This window comes from Hemicordylus capensis, chromosome 6, assembly GCF_027244095.1.
Source record: "Hemicordylus capensis ecotype Gifberg chromosome 6, rHemCap1.1.pri, whole genome shotgun sequence".
NCBI classification, from domain to species: Eukaryota; Metazoa; Chordata; class Lepidosauria; order Squamata; family Cordylidae; genus Hemicordylus; species Hemicordylus capensis.
Window position 1 is genome coordinate 171,502,975 of NC_069662.1, and position 24,498 is coordinate 171,527,472.

At 51.3% G+C, this 24,498-nt stretch overlaps 1 protein-coding gene across 1 annotated transcript in view; it reads right to left on the reverse strand.

Moving 5' to 3' along the window:
- Positions 1-24,498, reverse strand: part of SUSD2 (sushi domain containing 2) — a 40,152-nt gene extending 15,654 nt beyond the window's left edge. The window contains exons 1-11 of the mRNA XM_053264740.1: positions 24,230-24,498; positions 22,348-22,499; positions 21,221-21,388; positions 19,144-19,315; positions 16,833-17,034; positions 15,418-15,503; positions 15,017-15,285; positions 4,933-5,076; positions 4,286-4,444; positions 2,284-2,538; positions 146-418 (exon numbers count right to left, since the gene is read on the reverse strand). Of these exons, the coding sequence (XP_053120715.1) occupies positions 146-418; positions 2,284-2,538; positions 4,286-4,444; positions 4,933-5,076; positions 15,017-15,285; positions 15,418-15,503; positions 16,833-17,034; positions 19,144-19,315; positions 21,221-21,388; positions 22,348-22,499; positions 24,230-24,498 (2,149 nt within the window). The remainder of the gene's footprint in view (positions 1-145; positions 419-2,283; positions 2,539-4,285; positions 4,445-4,932; positions 5,077-15,016; positions 15,286-15,417; positions 15,504-16,832; positions 17,035-19,143; positions 19,316-21,220; positions 21,389-22,347; positions 22,500-24,229) is intronic.

Here is a 24,498-nt window from a genome sequence, read left to right on the forward strand (position 1 = left end):
CTAATTTGTTGTTCTTCTAATGGTTGGGTGTGTCTGTTTTTGCATTTCCTTTTCCATGGCCGCGAGCCACTTTGCACGAAGCCGGCGCTCCCTCCCACGCCCCCCCCTCGAGGCCTCCTTCTTGCCCCCGCCCCCTGCCGCTTACCTGGCTGCAGGCTCCGCAGAAGGCGCTTGTAGTTCTGATGGGCCAGCCTGGTGCTGTTGCCCACGGCCAGGTCGCGAGTGGTCAGGACATCGAACCTGCAGAAAGGGTCCGCCTGGCAGAGCGAGGCCATCTGCTCCCCCAGGGGGTCGCCGGGCTCTTCGGAGGGAGAGAACTCCGGCTCAAAAGAGCGGTTGTGCTTGGGCGCGTAGAAGAACCGTTGCAGCAAGTCGGGCGTGTCGTAAGTCAAGAGCGAAGTCCCGTTCCGGACGGCCCCTGCAGAGCGACAAGGAGGGAGGGTCGTCGTCGTCATCATCATCTTCATCATCACGCCCCTGGACAAGAGCCCCCCCCCCACGGGCGTGCGTGCGTGCGGGGAGCAGGCTCGCCGGCCCCACGCCGGCCCTCATCCACTCCCGGACCGCCATCCATTCCTCATCCTCATCCTCAAGGGAGAGGAGGAGGAGGAAGAAGATGTGATCTGGCTCCTGAGGCTGGCTGGCGGCTCCTCCGTGAGTCGAGCCGAAGTCAGTGCTGCTGCCGGCCAGATACGGGATGTGGTGCTGTTGTTGTTGGAGCTGGAACTTCATCCGCTGGATGTTCCGAAGTCGCAACCTGTGATGACAACAACAGCACCACCACGGGGGCGGGATCCCTGCCAAGGTGCTGCTGGTGTGAGAGCAGACAGACTCTGGCGGGCAGCGGGGTGGCCCGCTCTCCCCAAAGCAGGACTCCCCCACCCCCCCCACACACAGGGCACTTCCAGATGGGACGCTTATGCTGGGTGGCCTCTCCTTGTTCCGTGACTCCTTGGGGGGAGGGCTGGGGGCAGGGTCCCCACGCTGTCACCCCACCCCACCCCACCCCACCTGCTGTCCCTCTGTACTTGTGAACAGGGAACACCCAGCCCAGATATAACAGACCACCACGTGAACGGGGGGCGGGGGATAGAGAGGGTGGGGGGAATCAGTCCGCTCCAAAGCGCTGCTGCTCTTGCTGTGTAGTACTGCAGGGTGGAAGGAGCGTTGCAACTAGTCTGCAAGCAGCTGCAAGAGGCAGAGCTGCTGGTCCCTGCAAGGAGCAGCATGTCTGCAAGTGCCCACAGAAGAACAAGAAGGTGTCAGAGGAAGGACAAGGCTGCTAGGACTCCTCTCTCCACCAGCATTCATTCATCCTCCTGGGTGCAGAAGACCTTTTGGTCGGGAGGACACTTCCATCACAGGAGGTTCTCCCCACCCCTCCCTGCCGTCCAAAGTGGTACAGCCCAAACATGAGCTCAGCACCCCACCTCGTGGCTGCTCTTTGGGAGCACTGGGGGCCTTGGAAGGCAACCCCTGAAGTGGTCTCAGCAGCATCCCGCGTTTTGCCTATTCGAGAAGCTGCAAGATCTCCAGGGGAGCAGCCCCAGCAATTTTGGGGGGATATAAGGCACATCCAGCACTCCTACGCCACGCAGGGAAGGGTGTGGGAGGCAGCCCTGAAACCAACATGGGCGTGTGGAATGTGGCACTCCCCTGCCAGGCCCCTCCCAGTGTCTTTCCTGGCTCCTGCTTGGTGCACACAGCAAGCCAGGCCTGCTTGCCTTCGGGCTTGCCTAGGCATACGTGAATGTCTGAGGGACTTAAGGACAACCCTGCTGGATCAGGCCCTTGGGAAGCCCACAGGCAAGAGGTGAGGGCGGGCCCCCTCTCCTGCTGCTGCTGCTCCTGCTGCTCCCCTGAAACTGGGATTCAGAGGCATCGTGCCCCTGAGGCTGGAGGTGGCCTATCGTATAGACATCAGACTAGTAGCCATTGATAAACTTGTCCTCCGTGAATTTATCTAAGCCCTTCTTAAAGACACCCAGGTGGCAGGTGGCTGTCCCCACATCTTGTGGCAGAGAATTCCATAGGTTAATTTTGTGTTGTGTGAAAAAAGTACTTCCTTTTGTTGGTCCTAAATTTCTTGGCAAACAGTTTCATGGGATGACCTCCCATGAGGGAGAATGTTGTCTCTCTCTTCACACCATGCATAATTTTATAGACCTCTATCAAAAGAAGAGGGAAGCAGAACACAAAGGGGCACAAGGGCTCAGACCCAAGTCTCTGCAGCTGTCCTCTGCAAGTTCTTTGTTTGTGGGATCTGGCCACATGTCTACTTACAATCTGCTCCAAAGGCAAAGAGCTCTTCTGGGCTACTGCTGCTGGCATGGAGGGACGTTCCATTGCGGAGGGTCAAATCATCCCATGGGTCATTATTCATGACCCCGAAGAGACCCTGTGTGTGATTTAGGAACTTCTCTGGCAGCAACACTGTCAGGCTCAGGAGACGACCTCCCCTCTGTTGCACTTCGACACCAACTCCAGAGGCAAACATCACAGTGACATTCTGTCCAGGTGTTGTGGAGAGAAAGAGGCCTACAACGGGAAAGACATGTGAATGCCCTGCGGTGAGTGGAATTCGGGGGCAGCCACACCTGGGAAGTTTCAGAGCAAACCCTGAATGGCCTTATGCCTACCACCAGCTAACTGATCTTGAGGTTTGGTTTATTTATTTATTGTTTATGTATTTATTTAGCACATTTTTATACCTCCCTAACCCAAGGTCTCAGGGCGGTTGAGAGCTCAAGGTGGAAAATCAGGTTTCCCCCTTCAAAGCACCCACCAATGTTGACTGGAGCGGTGTGTGTGTGTGTGTGTGTGGAGGGGTGTGTGTGGCTTAAGCCTAACTGCCATAGTTTGATCCTGGTTTGTTTTAACAAACTGAGTCCCAAGTTGAAATGGGATGGGGGAACTGTGGCAGTTCCAAAGCCGAGATGGAGGCTTTGGATCTCCTCCTCTGGTGCCCAGAGAAGGAGAGGGCAGGTGGGGGAGCACCGGAGCCCAAGGGGAGGGCAGGCTTCTTCCCAGGCCAGCCCCGCTTGCTCCAGCTGGGTGCCCGGACTGGGCTGCAGGGCAGCAGGCATCCTTGGCTCGCCTTCTTCCAAGACGCTTCCCTCCTGGGTGCCGTTCAGGAGGGATAGATAGATAGATAGATAGATAGATAGATAGATAGATAGATCTTTATTGTCATTGTCCTGTGCAGAACGAGATTGAAAAGAATCTACAACCACTACTACAGGACCTAACAAGAATAATCTAAACATATACCCATACGCCCCCCTCCCATCAACCCACTAAAAACCCACTAAAAACTCTAAAAACTAAATACAATGGCCCCACCTGGCCTGCTGGGAGCCTTCCCGTCCTGGGTGCTGCTCATTTGTGCCCCACCGCGCTCTCTCGCCAGTCCTGCCGCTGGGTGATCATCAGCCAGCTGCACAGGATTGCGCAGGGCCCGAGGCTTGGCTGTTCCCATCGTGAGCTGCTGGTGGCGGTGCAGGTCCACCAGTGGCTGGTTGCTGTCCCCTTGTCCAGATTTATTTTTAATTAACACACTGCTATACCGCTCAAAACTCCCGCCTCTGAGGAAAAAGGCAATTGCCAGCCTCTTTCCTCTGAGCTAGTGGCAAAGCGGGGAAAGGCTTGACTAACAAGCAGAAGGTTGCCCGTTCGAATCCCTGGTGGTATGTTTTCCAGACCGTGGGAAACACCTCTATCGGGCAGCAGCGATATAGGAAGATGCTGAAAGGCATCATCTCATACTGCGTGGAGGAGGCCATGGTCAACCCCTCCTTTATTCTACCAAGACACCCACAGGGCTAGTCTGTGGGCGCCAGGAGTTGAAATTGACTTGACGGCACACTTTACCTTAACCTTATCCCTGAAATTGTCCACCTGAAGTTAAAGCTTCTCCATCACAGAGGTGTTGCTAGGAACGTAAGGGATCTGGGCCCTGCGCCCACAGTCCCTCTTATGATAATCAAATGCAATCACGTCCTCCCCCAAGAAGAATTGTGCATCTTTAACAAAGTCTCTAATAGCCTAATGCAGCCCCTCTGAAGGTGGGAGCAGCAGAGACCCAGGTGAGGCCAGGAGCTCTCCCTCCCCTCTTCTGTGCAGGAGCCTCCAGGGCTGCCTTTCCTTTCTGGAAGGAAGTGGCCATGGAAGGAGGAGGTGGCTGGTGAGATATCCCCCCCCCCCCTCTCTCTGAACTTCTCTAGATGACAATGAGATACAGAATCTGTGGCATGCCTTCCAAAAGGGCCTCTTCTTGGCAACCTACCTTTCAGGTCCATCCAGCTTTCTTCAGAGAAGTTGAGAGCCTTGTGGTTCCACAGGACCTCTAGCATGCTGGAGTGCTCTGGGATGCGTATCTCAATCACATCCGAGCTGTTCTCCTGCATAGCAATGGCAGAGAAGCCTGTCACTTTGGCCTCAGCTCCTAGTGGGCAATACAAAGGAATCAGTGCCCCCAGGAATGGTGAAGGCGTTGACAATAGCTTGCTCTGCTTTTCTGCTCACAAAGCCTCAAAGCAGCTGGCATCAGGGCAAGACATTAACAACAACAACATCTAGTTAAGCAACAAAATTTAGTGCAAAAAAACCAACACAGGTTGAGGCCTTGGCAGGAAAGGTAGGTTTTCACTGAACCTGTAAGCACTCCCGGATGAAGCTGGGTAGAAATGTCCCCACACCAGCGCCCCCCTCCGCCCCCCCGCCGAAGCAGGCCTCCTCCCTGCAGGCAGGAGGGGCCCTGAAGCATGCCTGCCTGCAGTGGCCTTCCTCTAGGCACAAGGAGGTTGGTGCCCACCAAGGGCCAAGCAGGTAGACCTGCTGCGGGGGCTGGCGGGTGCAGGGCGTGGCCTTGCAGGGGGAGGGGGAGCAAGGAGGGCTCTTTCTTGGTGCCAGTGACAACACCCCCCTCCTTACCATCAGGCAGCTGGGCACGGCGAGTTCTCCCTTGAAGTCTCAGGTCTGTCAGTTTGGATTCCAGCACAGTGTATTCGCCAAGCCCCTTGAATGTGAAGTTAGTGCCATCAAAAGTGATAAAGTGAGGGTCTCCAAATGCTGTTGCTGTTAAACCAAGACAAGTACAGAGCTGAACGGCCATAGAGAGAGAGAGGAATAGAACGTGTGTGGCCAACACAGTGTGCCACAAGCAGAGAGCAGGTGCTAAATGCACATGCAAGTAAGCCAAGTTGGCTCAGGAGCCGTCTCCTCTCTCATGGGGGAGGGAGGGAGGGAGGGGGGGCCCAGGGCTTTCACCAGGGTGTGTGAGCGTTCATCTGAGGGGTGGGGAGGCTGCAGCTATTCAGTGGTGAGGGGAAAGGAGCCTTTGGTGAGGGACTTTGCCCACAGCCTTGTGAAAGTATACCAAATATCTCCTGGATCCCTGTCTCTTTATGCTTGTTGACACTTTCAAAGAAGCCTAGGAGGTCAGTGAGACAAGACTTCCCCTTGCAGAAACCGTGCTGGTTTGTCCTCAGCTGGGTTTGTTCTTTGGCTTCATTTTCCCTCTAATGATGTTTCCCACTAACTGACTTGGAAGAGCCATTAAGCTGACTGTAATCAGGGGTACACCTAGGTAATTTTGGAGTCTGGACCAGAAAGGCAAGTTAAATCTTTTTTTCTTTTTTAAAAATCCAGCTGCTGCTGTATGGTGGGGATGGACATGGCGGGGATGGGGGCAGCCGGTGGAGCGTGTGAGCACTCGAGGGGAGACCAAGGCAGGGGAGGTGGAGGCCGTGGCAAGAGCTCCTTCCCTGAGCCCGCCTGCCACCCAAACGACAGGCAAGCTCATGTGCAGAGAGCCCCTCAATGGGCAAAAAATGACCTGTCCTTTGGGTGGCAGGCGGGCTCTGGGAAGGAGCTCTTGCCACAGCCTCCACCTCCCCTGCCTTGGTCTCCCCTCGAGTGCCCGTACCCTGCCGGAACCCCTGTTTCCACTACCATCCCTGCCACGCAGTAGCGGCTGAAAAAAAGTAAAGAGAAAGATTTAACTTGCACGGTGGGGCAGCGGTGCACACGCAGGTTCAGAGCAGCGGCATGGGGCAGCGGCGGGGCTCTGGGGAGGCCCCCCAGAACATTTGGAGGCCCCCCCAGAGACAGGAGGCCACAGACCAAATTCCCAAGGTGTGTGGCTAAGTGCGCCTCTGCCTGTAGTTACCCAGAGCCCCTTTGGGTCCATCTTTAAAAACTAGAGTTACACTGGCCGCTTCCCAGTCCTCAAGTACAGAGGCCAATTTTAGGGTCAGAAATTGCATATTTTTATTAAGAGGCCAGCAATTTCACACTTGAGTTCTTAAAGAACTCTTGAATGGATACTATCTGGACCTGATAATGTATTTTTAGTTTGTCAATAAGGCCTAAAACTACATCTCTTGTCATCTGTATTTGCCTCAGTTTTTCAGATTTCCTTCCTGAAAAGGCAATTTCAGGCCCAGGTATCTGCTCTACATCTTCAGTAGTGAAGACAGATGCAAAGAATTGATTCAGCTTCTCTCAATCTCTTTATCGTCCTTTAGCACACCTTTAACTCAGACGTCCTTCAACCAGCACACCTGGTTGGGCTGTCATCCAGCAGTGCAACCACCTATCTGGCCAGGTGTGGGGTTTTTTGGCTTCTAATGTAGTTAAATAATGTTTTATTATTGTATGTTCTTAGCCATGTATGTGTATGGTTAGCCATGCATGTTGTATGTTTTTAGCTCAAAGTCATTTTTCTATTTCTTATTGTCTGCTTGCATTTCTTTTGCCAAACTTTATATTCTTTTTTGTTCTACTCATTAGGACAAGGCTTCCATTTTCTGAAGGAAGTCTTCTTGCTTGTTATAGCTTCTTTGACTTTGCTCGTTAACCATGCTGGCATCCTCTTATACCTCATCCTTCCTGATTTGAGATAAACCCTAACCCTAACCCTAACCCTAAACATTCTAGCTGAGCTTCTGTTATTTTGGTTTTGAATAGCCTCCAAGCACTCTGGAAAGACTTGACCCGCTTTACTTTCCCTTTCAACTTCCTTTCTACCAAACTCCTCATGTTTGTGAAATTTCCTCTTTTGAAATCCAGTGTGATTGTCTTGGACTTTCTCCACAGTGTTCTGCTTACACATATGCTGAATCTGATAGTCACTCTTTCCAATCAGTTCAATGACACGTGCATCCTGTACCAAATCCAGGGCACCAGTTAGGAACTGATGAACAATTTTAACGATCTTACATTAAGATATAGAAACAAAATCGATTAAAAATTACATCTGTCAGCATAGTACAATATTTCTCTCCCCCCTCATATTATATTACATTACATATTAAATACATTAAATATATAATATAATATATATTATATTAAATATATTATATATTATATTATATATCATAAACTTTATGTAATATATATATTTTTTTATTTTCTCTGGCCCGTGACCAAAATAAAGTTTCATGTTGTTATAAATACCCATCACATTTGTCAAAATGTTCTTCCCTTTAAGTAAACAAACAAAATAAAACATGACAAACAAAAAGAGTAAAACAAAAGCAAAGACTCTAAGAACATAACCACCCCAACTAGTACTTTCTGCAAAAGTATATTTTACAATGCATACAGTTTCAAAAATGGACACCAAATTTCCCAGCATTTGTCAGGAGCCTCTCTCTTTAAATAAGCCATTTTTAACGAGCACCCAAAAGTACTAACTCATAAATCCGCTGTTCTATCTCCGGAGTGTCCTTTACTTTCCATTTCTGAAGTAGAAGTGCTTAGCCACAATTAGTGCCCGCAAGAACCACAGTTCTTTAACTCTAGACAATTTCAAGGCCCTTGGAATAAGTCCAAGTATTGCAGAAGCTGTAAATTCTAAATTAGTATCCAACACTAATGATATCCTTTCAAAGACCTCCTTCCAGAAGATGGTAACAAACTTCCAGTCTCATAAACCAACAACAACAACAACAACAACAGATATTTATATACTGCTTTTCAACAAAAGTCCCCAAAGTGGTTTACATAGAGAAATACACACACACATTTGATCTTAGCCAAAAAGCCAAGGAGCAAGAGAAACAGAGAATAAGAATAGAGAAATAAAAAAGATAGATAATACTACTACATCAACCTATATACAAAAATGGTTTTGGCAAAGTCCTCACCAAGGCTCTTAAAAAAAAAAACACTTAGCAACAACTGGATAACAAGACAGACCACTGTAAGCAAAGAAAGGGGAGAGAGCAATAGTAATAAATTTTTATGATGGAGGGAAGAAAACAGTTGCATAAGAGACAGGTGCCTTTTTTGTTCCCATAAGTGATCTGGAGTCAGGAGTGAACAGCAAGATAGTGCTATGTAAGCACTCCAATATATCCAGGATGGTGAAATTGTAAGCAATCCACAAGGAGATTCAAAGTATCTCCAAACTGGGCAATCAGAATTGGCAGATGGAATTTAGTTTAAGTAAACACAGAAGGAAGTGAACTTCTAGACAGACATGGCTGGGCTGGCCATTGCTGGCAGGACAGGGAGCTGGGGGAGAAGACAATGGATCAGAGGGGCTTTGATCTGACCCAGCAAAGCAGTTATGTCCTTGGCAGTCATGGACCTGTTTATATCTGTGAACTATTCTGCTTATTAGTTCTGCTCTCTTTTACTCCACTACTCAACAAGCAATGCTCCAAGATTAAACTGGACAACTGCCCAATGGCCCCAGTACTTGGAATATGAGAAATTCCTTCTGTGTTCAGATTCATTTTCTTCTACTTTTTCTTCCAATACCACCACCCTTTGTATTGCAGGCTCCTTGAAGCACTAATCCTGCATCTCCTGCACTACACCTCCAACAGTTCTTGGTATTTGAAAGGTCAAATTGATGAAGTCTTTTAGTGAAGTTGCTTTTGTTTGCTATATCTGTAGAAACAGCTTTTTCTCCAGAATCTCAACAGTTCAGGAATTTCCAATGCCCATAAGGCGTCTGGGCCAAACCACTGACTTATGCTGTGCTGTGATTGAAGGTAAGCAGCATATGGGGGTAAACTGAATTCCTCCAGGATATCAGAAAACAGCTGAAATGAGAACATAAGAACAGCCCTGCTGGATCAGTCCAAGGAAGCCCATCTAATCTAGCATCAAGTTTTACATAGGGGCCCACCAGATGCCTCTGAGAAGTCCACAGGCAGGAGCTGAGGGCATGCCCGCTCTCCTGCTGTTGCTCCCCTGCAACTGGTATTCAGAGGCATCATGCTGGAGGTTGGCCTACAGAGGTGGCCTATAGCCCTCCGACTAGTAGCCATTGATAGACCTCTCCTCCATGAGGTTATTCAAACCCCTCTTAAAGCCATCCAGGTTGCTGGCTGTCACCACATCTTGTGGCAGAGAATTCCACAAGTTGATTATGCATTGTGTGGAAAAGTCCTTCCGTTTGTTGGACCTAAATTCCTTGGCAATCAATTTCATGGGATGATTCCTGGTTCTAGTGTTATGTGAGAGGGAGAAAAATGTCTCTCTGTCCACTCTCTCTGTGCCATGCGTACTTTTATACACCTCTATCATGTCTCTATCATGTCTCCTCTTTTCTAAACTAAAGAGCCTCAGATGCTGTATCCTTGCCTCATTAGGAAGGTGCTCCAGGCCCCTGATCATCTTGGTTGCCCTCTTCTGCACCTTTTCCAGTTCTACAATGTCCTTTTTTAGATGTGGTGACCAGAATTGTATGCAGTACTCCAGGTGTGGCCGCACCATAGATTTGTATAAGGGCATTATAACACTCCCCCACCCACCCCCTGCCGCACAAGTCCTGCTGTGCTGGGTCATTGTGGCGGCAGAGTGTGACAACAACAAAGGCATCATTTTATACTGTGCGGGAGAAGGCAATGGTAAACCACTCCTGAATTTTACAAAAAAAACCACATGGCGCTTAGCTTCACAAACCGGTTCTCACTGATAGTGAGACCCGGATCACAGTCTCTGGGAAGCCAGGAGCTGAGCTTGCATTTCCTCTTATAGAAAAGCTCACACCAATCATGGGTGACTGCTCTGCTGTCCAGTGAATTGTCTGGAATTGACAGGGGGAAATCCTGTCTTTCTCTGAAGGAATATCTGCTATGTAAGAATTAGAAGCATTATTTATACCCTATTGTTGTCTTTAGAATTCCACCCTAGGTTGATTTACACAAAACAAAATGATTTATTTCTGTCTCACACCTATAGCTTCCATTCTTCTTTTGCTAACACCTTTTAACACTCTTGGGGGACCAGGCACCAGAAAGCTGGGGACAAGAAAAGATGCCCATTTGCAAGCTCAGAGATGCAGATTTGCTTTGGGCAAATCTCAATAGTACAATCTCCTCCCCAAACAGCCACTAACAGGAGATGGAACTCAGAGCCTGGAATGAGCTAATATCCTGAACTAATATCGATAATTAAAAGAGAATATCGAGAGGGTGTCACTTTTTTGTGATCCAGGAAGGATGTTGATATTTTGTATATACTCTATAGAGATCAAAGATAGAAATAACTATAAGAATTGAGCTCACTGAACAGAGAGCTAGCAAGCTTTACCTAACCAGCAGATCTTTGCTCAAGAACAATCCTAGAGTTTGCTGCTCCAAGCCGCGGGGCTAAAGCAGGAACTTTCCAGGGAGAAGGGACTGTCTGTGACCTCTGCTGCACAGTGAGAAGTCAAGACTCCCCAGCCATGATGCTCTCGCTCCCCATTTTGCTCTGAGCACCTGCCACCAGCCTGCTTGACTGCGTGAAGCTTGCATCGCTCCCCAGGCTCCTGTTCTCCAGCACCAGCATTTCTCCTCTATCTGAAGCCTCCTCACTCCCCAGCCTCAGGCCCTGGTAATATGCTGCTTCTACAGCCTTGGATCCCTCTTTCCTTCCCCCTTCTTCCCCTCCCTCTTCCCTCTGCTAACTCCTGATTCCACAACCACTCCTGCACCTTCCTTACCCCGCCCCTTCCATCTATATCTGAATTATGTTAGGCTCTAGGAAGATTTAATACACACACACACACACACACACACACACACACACACGATAGTTAGGAACACTAGGTTGATGTTGCTGCTAGCCATGATTGAAATATTGTTAGCAGTTCAGATTGATTGTTCTGCTCTCTGCTGAGTTAGATTGATGCTGTTGTTCTTCAATGATCAATAAAGCCCATTAAATTGTTTGAAGTATTTTGAGTCTTCTTCTTTCTACCTTCATGCCCAGACTATACATGGTCACCGTATAAAGAACTGGTCACTTTGTGACACTGGTGAAACCAGTCCAATTTCATATGCTCGCTCCAGAGCATATCTAGTATACAAATCAGGCTTGGTTCACAACATTTTGGACGTCTAGCGGCTGATCTTGCCATGTGGGAAAAGAAAATCTGAAGCTGCAAAGACAGAATCACAACGGGAATATGGAATGGAAGAGGCATGAATATGGGACAGCTCGACACAGTGAAAGATGAAATGAATCAACTACAGATTGACATCTTGGGCATCAGTGAATTAAAATGGACTGGAATAGGACACTTTCAGGCAGAAAATCATACCATTAACTACTCAGGACATGAAAAACAAAGAAGGAACAGTGTTGCTTTCATAGTCAGGGAGGATATAGCAATGACAGAACTTGGGTACAATGCGGTCAGTGACCGACTAATATCAATTAGATTTAATGGACAGCCCTTTAACATGACCGTTCGTCAACTTTATGCCCCAACAACTGATGCAGAAGAAGAGGAATTTGATGAGTTTTATGCTCAAGTTCAGTCTGAAACTGACAGAACATGCAAGCAAGATGTCAGGTGCGGAGCCAGCTGAGCGGCAGCCTGGGTCCAACCCCACCCTACGGTCCCTCTGCTGACATCCCGTGAGTGTGACATCACATGCACGGGTTGTGGCCCGGACAAATCCATCCCCGCCTGGGCTAGCGGGAGCCCTGAGCGAGCGCTTGCCGATCCTTTTCAGGCAGAGTTTGCTGCCTGAAAGTGCCTATTCCCCTTTTTTTCCCTCAAGAGAGGGAAAGAAAGGGAGAATTGACACTTTCAGGCAGCAAGCGCTGCCTGAAATGACATGGAAGCGCGCGCTCGGGCTCTTCAGAGCTTGAAGCCACACACCCTTTGCACGTGATGTCATGTGCGAGGGGGTGTGGCCTTGATATCTGAAGAGCCTGGGCGAGAGCTTTCGTGTCATTCATTTCAGGCAGCGCTTGCTGCCTGCAAGCGTCAATTCTCTGATAGCTGAGAAGAAGCTCTGATAGCTTGAGAAGTCCATAATACTGGGAAAATTTGAAAGCAAGATAAGAAGAGGATGACCAGCAGCAAAGTATGCTGAAGCAAAGCAGCAAAGACTCAATTATGACAGCAATGAATGCACCACTGAGAGACCTTAAAGGCCAAGTTGAAGACAGATCATCCTGGAGAGAACCTATGTGGCCGCTAAGAGTTGACACCAACTTGACAGCACTCAATCAATCAATCAATCAGTCAGTCATAACACTAGCAGTTTTATATTCAATCCCCTTCTTAATGAACCCTAGCCTGGAATTGGTCTTTTTCACAGTGGCTGCACACTGAGTCAACACTTTAAATGAGCTGTCCACCTTTTCTGTCCAGTCTTTCCTGGTCTTTCCTGGTCAGTAGGAAATTGATTTGGGTACAAAATGATTTGTACCTGTATCTAGCTGATTCAGGTGATTTGTAGACAGAACAAATCACCCCTGTGCTCAGTTGCCCAGATTCGGCTACAAAACGAATCACCTTGATTCAGACCCGAAAAAATTTGGGGATTTGAACCTCCATGTTGTGATCACTGTGGGTTAGGTGGTAGTGCCCAATATGTGGAAGCTACCACCCAACTTTCAAAGAAATTGGGCAAAGGGGTGATTTAAAAAAAATTGAAGTTGGTGCGTCTTTATGCTTTTCCCCATAGGAATAATGGGGAATTTCAGCAGCCTTAGTTTTAACTCCACATGGGAAGCATCAGGGTGGCCCAGAGTGGGTTGTGGTGGGTGGTAGTGCCGAATGGGTGGAAGGAAGCTACCACCCAGATTTCAAAGAAATTGGGCAAAGGGGGAATTTTAAACATTTTTTTTTTTTGAAATTGGCATGTCTTTGTGGCAGATTCAGGGCAAAAAGGGGGTTCTGGGGGCAGAAGAGTGGGTTGGGTGGTAGTGCCCCAATGGGTGCCTCCCACCACCCAGATTTCAAAGAAATTGGTGGAAGGTGTGATTTTATTTTATTTTATTTTAAAGTTGGTGCATCTTTAAGCTTCCCCCCCCATAGGAATAATGGGGATTTCAGTAGCCCAATAACTCTACCAGGGTGGCCCAGAGTGGGTTGTGGTGTAGTGCACATAGGGTGCCAACCACCCATAAAACCACAAGCCCATAGGGCACTGGGTTTTGTTGTTTTTAATATCAGAGGTGTTCTGAGGGTAGATTCTCTGGTAGGAAATGAGAGTGGATTCTTTCTAAGTTTATTCACCATTTTGCACCAAAGAAGATTATAAATGAACAAAGATGAGCATTGATAGGGGATTCTAAGAACCCACTATCACTGCTCATCTTTTCATTCTTGACTTGTTCCCTGAGAGCCAGGAGCTCTTTGCACCAAGCGCACACCCACGACTTCTGCCCCACAGGGCAGAACATGCAACACTCGGGAAGCAACCCCCGCCCTACTGGCATTCTACCTTCATAACTGGTTCAATTGGCTTTTTAGAATGTATAGAACGTTTACTTGAAAGCTAGGTCTTAGGTGCAGTTGTCAGCTAATTCAAGGTTTTAAGGTCTGTCCTCCAAAAAGTGGGGTAGTACTCAACTTCTCCTTGTGTTGGGTGTCTCCTTTGTGAGGAAGCAGGACCGCTTGTGTGCCTCCCTAAACCCTTCCCTGCCTAACTCCCACCAAACTCATTCAAAACTCCTTTGATATCTGTGAGCAAACCCATGTTAGCAAAGTTCCTGGGAGCAAAGCTTCTCTGGTGTGTCTCTTGACTTCACAAAAGCTCCTTCCAAACTTAGTGAAACTAAGGAAGGAGGAATGAGTCTGAGGAATTCTTAAATGGACTGAGTGTAAATATGCCCCATGGAGTCCATCCATTGGTGCTCTGGACACTTCCCAGTGCTCTGGCATGGAGTTACACATTTCTGCTAGCAGATCAGCAATTTCACATTTGACTTCTAGAACTCTTGGGTGGATGCCATCTGGCCCTGGTGATTTCTTAATTTTCATTCCTTTAAACTGACAGCGACTGGCATGACGGGCAGTGATCCATCAATGGGATCAGAGCTGTGTCGAGGCAGGGAGTCCTCGGAGTAGTTGTCCTGCAGCCTTGATGGGGCATGGCAGTGTGTGTTCACTGTCAGAAATCTGTCCACGAGGGCTGTACAGATCAAACCAACCTGTCCCCATGCAGCCTCTCTGGCGACTTGAATGCCCAGCCCTGGCAAGCAAGCAAGTGAGCAAGAAAGGGAAGCTCTTCAGCCCCCACACCCAACCCTCTTCGTAGTTTGACTTGTCAATGGCAAGAAGTGAGCGAGAAGTACCTTTGGCACCTCCCCGCCCCCACCCCATGATCAGCTGATCAGTGTGGCCCAGTTGTGTGGCTTGTGCAAGCTCAGCTCAGCACCTCTTCCAGGTTTCCCCCTCAGGCAATTTGCCCACCCTTAAGGTCAGCCCTGCCAGCCTGCTGGTCATGCTACAAATCTATAGGGCTGAGTGCTCAGCTGAGAAACTCTACTTAAAACACAACACCAGGAAGTCTTCTTCAAGTAGCCCTTCCTGCTGGAGGTTTCTTTCCATGTTAACTTACTCCACCAAGTCACTCTCTTATGTTGAGTGATGGAATTCTTGATTCCTTAAAAAGACAACAAACAAACAAACCCCCAAAGACCTGATCCCTGATCCCAAGGCAGACTTTGCCAGAGCTGGCCCCAGAAATTATTCCCTCATCTTGGGGTGAAGCACGAGTGATCTGGATGTTCTGTGACGGAAGAGCCTAAAGCAGGAGGATGCACCTACCTATTCTGGGGGGCTGGTATTTCTGGCAGCCACTGGAGGGACGATGCTTGAAGTAGACGGAGCAATGGTTGGACCACAAGCAGCAGTAGTAGAAACTGAGGACGTCGTAGAGCCAGTGGGAGAAGCCAGGGACACGGGGGGGCTTCATGTAAGGAGGAGCCCCCCAGTCGTGACCTCTGTCGGGCGTGCTCCCCCCCGTGGAGTCTCCTGTGAGGATCTGGATCCCTCTGGGGTCATAGCAGCACTGCTGCCCTGCGGCATATTGCGGGCTGGTGGGCGAAAGAGCAGGAGGGGGAGAACGGCTCAATAGGCGGCCAAGCAGGAGACTCAGCGGGCCCTCCAGGGGAAACTGGCGAGGAGGCTCTCAGGCAGGGGCCCTTCAGCCAGGGGCGGGGACTCACCTGGCCTGGACGCTCCGCACACAGTGCACAGCTCCCGGGTGGTAGGTGCACACACTGCCCTTGTCCATGTCGCAGCCGTAGTCGGTCTGGAAGGGAGAGACGAGAAGACACGGCTCAGACAAACCTCTTGGAGACTCACCTCTTGCCAGGGCCGCTGGGAGCAGGTTCGGGCCCCGATGAAAAGATTTTTTCAAACCACCGCCATGAGCCCCCCCACCCCCACCCCACCCCCGCTGCCGCCGCTGCCAGACTGAACTGCTGGTCTTTAAAATCATTCTAAGCACCATGTACGCGGCCGGGGTGTGTGTGTGTGTGTGTGTGTGTGTGTGTGTGTGTGTGTGTGTGTGCTCGGCTCACCTCCCCCTGGCCACGCACATGGCGGCTAGAGTTATGTTAAAGATCGGTGGTTTGGCCTGGTGGCGGCAGCGGGGCAGTGGCAGGAGGGGGGGGAAAACCCACATGCAACACAATTGGGCTCTGGGACCCCTTCTGGACCGCCGGGCCCGGTAATCTGTACCGGCTCCCCACCCCCGTCGGCCCCACCCCTTGCCACTGGGATGGAGCAGTGGGGGGCTGGAGGAGACCCCGTGTTTGCTGCTCATGATGCAGGAGGCTGCTCTGCTCAGTGAAGTGAGGGCTCCCCTTTTCAGGGCTGCTTTGGGCAGGAGCCGGTTTATGGCAGTGCTGGAACTGGGGGTCAGCGCAAGGCTTCACGCCAACAGCAAAGCAGCCTCGGCTGGGTGGCGCCAGCTTCCTGGCAAGCTGGGAGTGCTGGCTGAGTGGGGCCGGCAGCAGCCCACACATTGGCCCCCCAGAGCAGTGCACGGTCCTGGGGAAGTGGCTGTGCGTTGGGAAGGGAGGCAGGCAGGCAGGCAGGCAGCTCACTGCTGGGGCCACTGCGAGGGTCCTAGCCTGCGCCTCGGAGGGGGGGCTCTGGTTCCACCTCAAAGAGGAAGCCGCAGTGGATGGCGCTGGTGGCCACCCTCAGGGAAGGGGAAGCCGCCTGCTCCTCCCATGCCCCCGCCCCCACCCCTTGCTCTCCTCCACCTTGGCCAGACCTTGGCAAGCATGGCGTGGGCAAGTGTGCCTTTGCTGAGGTGCCCTCAGGGCGCTCCTCCTCCCCAGAGGGGCAGTGCTGACCAGGAGCTGCCCTCCCCCTGCCCTCCCCCCAGCAGCTGCTCCAGCTGGCGAGAGCTTTGCTTTAGCCCTGGGGCCAGGGAGGACTCGGCAGCCCCCCCGCCCCCCAGCAGGCTCCCGGGGCAGAGTGGCAACCGGCACAAAGATGGCCGGCCCGGGCCCAGCCCCCATCTCCAGACCAGGGAGGAGAAGCAAGAGCCCCCGTTCCGTGCTGTTTCTTTGGGCCCAGCGCCCGGCCCCAGCAGCGCCCCTCAGGCGAGACCTCCACAGCGACCTACATGGAAGCGGCCCGTGTCGGCCCTGGCTTGCGCCAAGGTGCAGGGACAGTCCACAAGCTCCGGCAGGAAACTGGGCAGGCCCCTCTCCAGGCTGTCCCACTGGCGACACTTGGCTGCTGCCCACACGGCAGGGTCCGCCCTGAAGGCCTCGTCCAGGTGCCAGGCGAGCGCATGCTCCGTGCTCCAGACGGCTGCCACGTTGCTGGTGGTGAGAAGCAGGAGAGAGAGGCCAGCGGTTACAGCGGCAGGAGTGGCAGGCAAGGCTCTGACTCAGTAGGAGGCAGCTTCCTCCTGTGCTCCTCTTATTTTCCAGACTTGAGGAGTAAGAGGGCCTCTCTCCTGAGTGTGCCTTCCTCTGGGGTCTGGTGCTCAGATTCTAACCATTTTCAAACAGCTATAAGACAGCAAACTTCTGGGTACGCAGGAGGACCAACTGCATTGCCAGAGGAGGAGGAGGAGGAGGAGGAGGAGTTGTTGCTGGGGCAGTGGCATCAAAGCCGAGGTAGGAACCCTGCCCGGCCATCTGCCCAAACTAAGCATTTCCCCAGGCCCAAAATGTATATACCAAATTTATATTTATAATGTATATTGACAAATGTTCTAAAATTTTTTACAAAAGGAACACACATTAAAACCAAAACCTAAAACAACAAAAAACCAAACCACTAAGAGCATTAAAACAGCCCATAAGCTGATATCCAAAAAGAAACCAGGACAGCCAACCATTACAGATGGAAAGGTTTCTGCTTGGCGCCTACATGCACACAAGGAAGACGCCAGGCTGGCCTTCCTAGGGAGGGCATTCCCTAGACCTGGGGGTGGGGGCTGCAGGAGGGCTCCCGTTGCACCAGAGGACAGCATCCAAGGGGGACCTCAACGAACCGGCAGCAGCACGCTCCTTCAGGCAGAGGGGCCCTCAGGGTCCATGTGGGGCTTCAAAGGTCAGCACCGACACTTTGGACCGAGTCTGGAACTGACTGGCAACTGGTGCAACTGGTTCGCCACTGGAGGAATTCCTTCCGAGTAGCCAGTCCCTGTGAGTCCCTAGCCCAGCTGCAGAGTTCTGCATGAGCTGGAGTTTCTGGACCGTCTTCAAAGGTCGTCCCCACAGACAACAAATGGCAATAGTCCAGGTGGGAGGTTCCCAGCGCACTGAAGCCAAGCTGTCTTTGTGCAGATAGGGCCATAGCCGGCATCTCAGTCGAAGGTGATAAAAGGTGCTCTGTGCTACTGAGATGGACCTATAAGCACCCTCGCCAAACTATGAACCTGCTCCTTCAGGGACAATACGATCCACCTTTGAACGGTCCCTGCCTCTGGTTTGGAGGGCGTTGCAGTTTGTTGGCCCTTCTCTAACCCATGACCAAGTCCAAGCATCGGTTTAGGATGGTCACTGCCTCACTCGCATCTGATGAAACGAAGATAGAGCTGAGCATCTGCTCATACTGATGATGCTCAGAGGAGAGCTGGTCTTGTGGGAGCAAGTATGAATTGTCCCCTTTGCTAAGTAGGGTCTGCCCTGGTTTGCATTTGAACGGGAGACTACATGTGTGAGCACTGTAAGATCTTCCCCTCAGGAGATGAGGCCATAGCTCTGGGAAGAGTCTCTGCATGCTGGCAGCTGTGGTTAGAGTGTTGGACTAGGACCAGGGAGACTCGAGTTCAAATCCCCTTTCAGCCATGATAATGCTGGATGACTCTGGGCCAGTTACTGATCTCCCAGCCTAACCTACCCCACAGGGTTGTTGTGAGGAGAAACTTAAGTATTTAGGACACTGCTCTGGGCTCCTTGGAGGAAGAGTGGGCTATAAATGTTTTTTAATAAGGTTCAGGTTCCCTCCCTGGCATCTCCAAGATAGGGTCTGGAGAAGCCACTGGCAGCCTGGGTGGACAATACTGAGCTGGATGGATCAGGGGTCTGGCTCAGTGGAAGGCAGTGTCCTATGACATCTCACTCCGTCCCTGCATTCAGCGGCTCCTGCAGACCAGGGTCTTGTTCCACCTTGGGAGAGGGGCCAAGCTGCTGTCTCCCCTGCAAGACTGCTGTTTTCTCTGGAGAGGGAGGCAGAGCAGCAGAGGCACCCGCATGATGTGGGGACGCACTCAGAGGAGAGGGAGAGTGGGGGGGGGGGGCTCTCCCTCTGTGGCCGTATTTAGGGGCATGTGGTGGAAAGTGTTGCTTGGACAAGCTGAGCCCTCATCCCCAACTCCTCTGCAGACCACATTTATCATCCAGTGGCGGTGAGTTGCATACTGCTCTAGCTGCCCTGCTGGGGGCTGTCGCATTCGCCTATCTGCTTTAGGAACTCACCTCTGCCCGTCAGAAGACTTGCTGGAAGAAATCCTCAGGGCCCCCAGTTCCCAAGCACTGTACTGAGCGGAAGGGGCAGGCAGGAAGGTAAACGCTCCGGTGTTGGGAGCGTCTTTGCTGAGAGTGTAGAGATACTTCCATTCAGCTTTCCAGCTCTCTGAGTAAGGCGTGCCTGTTGGGGGAGGCAGAAAGAGTTGGCTCAGACAGCAGGCCCCACACAGTGATGGCGAAGAAGCCCAGCCTGAAATTCCAATGGTGAGAGGAGCGACCTCAGAAGTACCCAAGCGCGGCCTGGCCGGAGCAGACCACCGAGAGCCTTCCAGTCGAGCATTTCCAACAAGGCGCCCAAGAGGGCCTTCAGGAAGCTCACGAGCAGCAGAGGGTGAAGGTCACAGCCCTCTCCTCTGGTTTATCCTCCACATCTGATGCTCCTGAACATCATGGCTAATGGCCACAGAGAGATCCCCTCATGCCTGCAAATATGCCACATCCTTTATACAGCCATTCAGGGTAGTAACCTGGGGTGTAGTGTGTGTGTGGGGGGACTTCTCGGCTTCTCTGGTGTTGGGGTGGGCATGGTGGCCAGGTGGGGGGGCTGCTGTCATGGAGGACGCCTGTTTCATCTGCCCTTCTGGATGGCAACTACATCACTGGTAGTAACCAGCTTCACGTCATGGCAGGGGATGTTGGAGATGAACTTCCAGTGCATCGACCTTTTGCACCAGCTGTCCTACTGGAAGTCAACTGGAAGTTTCTTACCTGGGAGTAAGTAGGAAGGATCAGGAGGACCAGTTTCATTCATTCATTCATTCATTTGATTTCTATACCGCCCATCCAAAAATGGCTCAGGGCGGTTTAATGGAGGTTTAATGGCTCAGGGCGGTTTAGCTCAGTTTAGCGAAACGCGTCAGGGAGTTTATTTTTGTTTAAGTGCTTGGACCCGACCACGTGGTTCTTGTAGTTCCTGGGGAAGGGTTCTACTTGAATGGAAGCAGTGATGGTTCATGCCTCTATAGTTTCCCTGATCATCTAATTATCAATCAATCTTTCTTCTTCTTGTTATAGTGTGTCAGTCACTCCTTATTGGGTCGTGCCCTTGTCAGATGCTCTTGAAGGCCTAAGACTGCTCAGGTTTTTCTTGGTTTTCCACTTTAGTCTCCCAGAATCTTCACCCCTGGGGTGGGGGGTGAATATGCTCATATTAAAAAGTGGATGGTGGCAGCCTCCTCAGGCCTCCTCACTGCTAGAGGAGAGATGTTGCACCCCCCCACCCTTGATCATTACAGATTAGGCTGATGATGCTGCCGCTGCCGCTGCCGCCACCACCACTGGTAAGCCCCCCCCTTCACATTTTCAAATGAGACATGTGGCCCCCATACTGATGATTCCCCCCCTCCCTGTTTTCACTGCCTGCTAAAGGGCAGCAAAAATGGGGAAGCAGTTTAGGTCAGCACTGATATGGCGTGAGAACACTTTGTCTCTGTGTGCCTCACTGCCCACTTCTGGACACTGAACAGCATTCACCTCCTGGCTCTCCATCTGCCCAGTTTGGAGAGTTCCGCTTGACGCTCTTTGCAGTGGATTTTGTTTTTCACCATCCTGAATAATTCGGCATCATCTGCAAGCCCGGTTGGCCACCTCACTGCTCACCCCTGACTCCAGATTATGCATGAACAGGTTTAGAACAGAGGAGGAAGGACCCTCAGTGAGAGCACAGAACAAGGAGTGGCCAGCACCCTGTGACTCACCGTGGCCAGCCAGGGGCCTCCGGGAAGCCCACAGGGAGAGCAGAAGGCGGCAGGGTCCTTTCCTGCTGCAGTGGCTCCTTTGACAAAGGCTGGTGCTCAGTGGTGTAATGAATACCAGAGCACCCTGTCCAGGGGAGATATCCAGCTGACTGGTCACACACACACACACACACACACACACACACTTACTTGACTCCACTGTGAAAGCAGCCCTCGGGTCCTTCTCCTCTGCTTCCTGTTGGCTTTCAATGACTTGCAGATCGCTAAGCAAGCAAATTAAGGTGTGTGCCCCCAGAGCCCTCTGTGCAAGGCCCTGCACACATCATTACCTGTTTCATTATATCCCCAGACTTCTAGATTGACGTGCGCAGCTTGAAGCATCCGGGGCTCCCATGTGACAGTCAGGTTTCCTGCAGTCCCAGGAGTGCCGTAGTATTGCCACTTGGTTTCATTCACTAGCGTGCTTTTTTCCAAAGGTGACACTTTGCTGTGATGAACTGGATTGCAGAGCAAAAGAGGGGCAGGCTGGTTATGGGCCTCACGTGGCCCTGGCCCTGTGAACAGGCGGCTGTCCCGGCTGCTCTCTGACTGGTGGTGACTGGCAATGCGAATCATGCATGCAGTTGGGGGGAGAGGGGTGTGGGGAGCCCCGGCCCTCGCAAAGAAGCAGTCCTCCCTCCACACCTTATTTTGAGGGGAAGCATGGGGACAGAGGGGCACTTGGGTCATTTTGGAGCCTGGACCTAAAGGCCTTTGGAGCCCCCCCCCTTGCTGGAGCCCCCCTCCCCTGCTGCAAGTTAAGCATCACACACACACCCCACACACACACAGAGTATTTTTAAGATGTGGGTTCCTGAAGGCACAATCAGCAACTGAATTCACAAGAATGTAAGAATATAAAACAGGTGTATTTATACAAATATGCATGAACAGAACCATTTCCAGACACAACTTAACATATCCCCATCCCACATATTTCCTTCTCCACTCCCCCCGTCTCTAAAGCACCCAGCACAGGTCACAGTCACACTTGGCTAGAGTGTGGGCCGGCAAGGATCACACCACCCAGGACAGACTAAAGAGGATTGGGGGTGGGGTGGGGGCAGGGGGGTGGAGGCCCTGGACTCCGGCCCCCAAGTCCAGGGGGAAGAGCACCGCCACTGCGTGGGGATGAGGCGCACAGGTGTGCTCTGAGAGCATCAAGGCTCTGGCTCCGGGAGGCCAAGGAAGACACCTGCTTGGCTGTGCTGTGCACCCAGCATGATCTTTCCCATCCTCGCGGGATTGCGAAAGAGTTTCTCCCAGTGTCTTGCACAAGGACAGAGTGGGATGCTTGAGGTGAGGAAAGTTGCTTTGGGGAGACTGAAGGAGAGGAGGCAACCAGGGAGGCAGCAGGGTGTGTGCGGAACAGCAGGCGGCATGTCACGTGGGGAAATGAAGGGAGGTAATGAATCACCTGAGACCCAAGCTCCTGACCAGGGAAATGTTTTCCCACCGTCACTGGAAATGTCCAGGCTAATAATGCCAATCTGGTAGAGCAAGGGAGAGATGCAATGAGTGTATCCGTCCTCAGCAACATACCCACTGGTTTCAATTGTCTTCATGAACCTGCCAACATGAAGAACAGATCCCAGAGTGGCTAACAAGAACAAGGGAAAAAGACCCAGAAGATCCACTGCCCTTTCCTGAGCCCACCACCAGGAGCCCCAGGTTTCACCTCACCATTGCTGGAGCAGCCCCCAATCAACCTCCCTTCCAACTTCTCAGTTACAGAAAGGGAGTTGGAGAGACACCTGCCTGCCCCTTCGTTCCTGCAGCAGCGCCAGCAGCCTGACTGGCAGAAACAGGAACCAGCAGGGGGCTTGTGAGAACAAAGCGGATCATAAGCCACTTTGCCCAAGATGAAGTGCAGCCGCGTCAGTCATGGATGCTGAGCAGTGGAGGCCCTGCTTATCACGGTCCTGTCGTGAGTGTGGTGTGGCGCTATCTCTACATCACAGCCACCCCCTGTGGACATAAAGCATGTGCTCCCTCGCTGGGAGAACCAATGGCTAACTAGAAAGACACTTCAGAAGACTCCAGAGTCCTGCAGAGGACGAATAGGGATAACTTCAGCACCAGCAATTGCTACAAAAAATGTGAGATTTCATTGCAGTCCTGACCAGCATCAGAAAAGCCTTGCTTTTCCAGAGGCACACAGATGACTGCAGGTCTGACATGTTTATGTAGATCAGAATTTTTCTTTCCCCTGCAAGTTGTCTTTAGACAATCGTTTGACTTCTTACAGTGAAATATTTGACGCGACTGTTATACAAACACCATCCCAGAGACATTTGGATCCAGACACAATATAGGGCTTAAGCGCTAGGAAGCTGAAAACTCTCACAAAGAAACTGTGAAGGAGCAAGCCATGTGTGCATGCGCGTGTATGTGCACGCACGGACGCACGCACAGAAACTCAAGCAGGGCAGGCAGACAGATTGGGGGTGGGGCGGGGCGGGGCTTTGGCACAAGGACATGATGCCAGGGGCGTAACTATAATAGGGCCAGGGGAGACAGTTGTCTGGGGGCCCACTGCCTTGGAGGGCCCCTCAGAGGCAAGTCACATGACTGACTCCCCCAGCCACGCACCCACCCGGGCTTCCTTCCGTTGTATTCATCCTCTGAAATGGATGTGAGTGTTAAGACCTGGAGCTACCAGAACAGCATGTCTTTCTCTAGTACCATTCAATGACTGGCATCGTCCACAATTTACAAAGCCTTTGAAAAAACAATTTAGGATGATACATTTTAAAATCTTGTCTCTGGGCCCACTCCAACCTTGCTACGCCCCTGCATGATGCCAGATTATGGCAGAAGGTCTCTGAAGCCATCTGACTGTGTCCATGATCCTCATCTCATCTCACCTCCTCCCATCAAAAGGGATGACTCTACGGTCTTTTTAAGCACAGGTTATTCGGCTCTTCATCCCGGGAGGCAGCTAGAATGGTCCCCAACATTTCAAATGGAGACCCACCAGCCATGCCGCTGACCCCAAGGATGCCTCACCTTTTATGTATTTCCCGTCTCTTTGTGTGTGTCATGGCCTGAGCCCTGACCCTAGCCACTTTGCATCATGGTTCACCACCAGACCGCCCCCTTGTTTTTGTGTTGTGGGGAGGGGCACTTTCCTTGTGAGCCCTGCCACTGCACCCATCCGCTTCACTGCTGCAGATCTGTGAGCTGATACTGCATTTTTCTGTCCAGGATCTGCAGATCATTGTTAGTATGTAGACAAAAGAGCAGCACAGCTGTGGGTTGGACCCCTGTGGGAAGCAGTTTGAAGCTTCCAGACTCACCTGCACTTCACATCAGAAGAGCGGTCAAAGGTCACATTTAAGACAGTAACATCCTTTCCACCAAGCAGCGTTCCCGAATATGGAGAGATGGTCAGGCAGAATTTCCAGTAATCAGGGCAGCATATTCCCAGAGATGCACAGGTCGCTTGGCAGGAGCAGCCAGAAAAAGACTTCCCACAATTCTCAGAGCAAGAGTCTCGGGCTCCTGGGTAGTCAGTGGAAATTAAAGCAACAAAAGCCTGATCATCATGGCCTCCTTCATATACCAT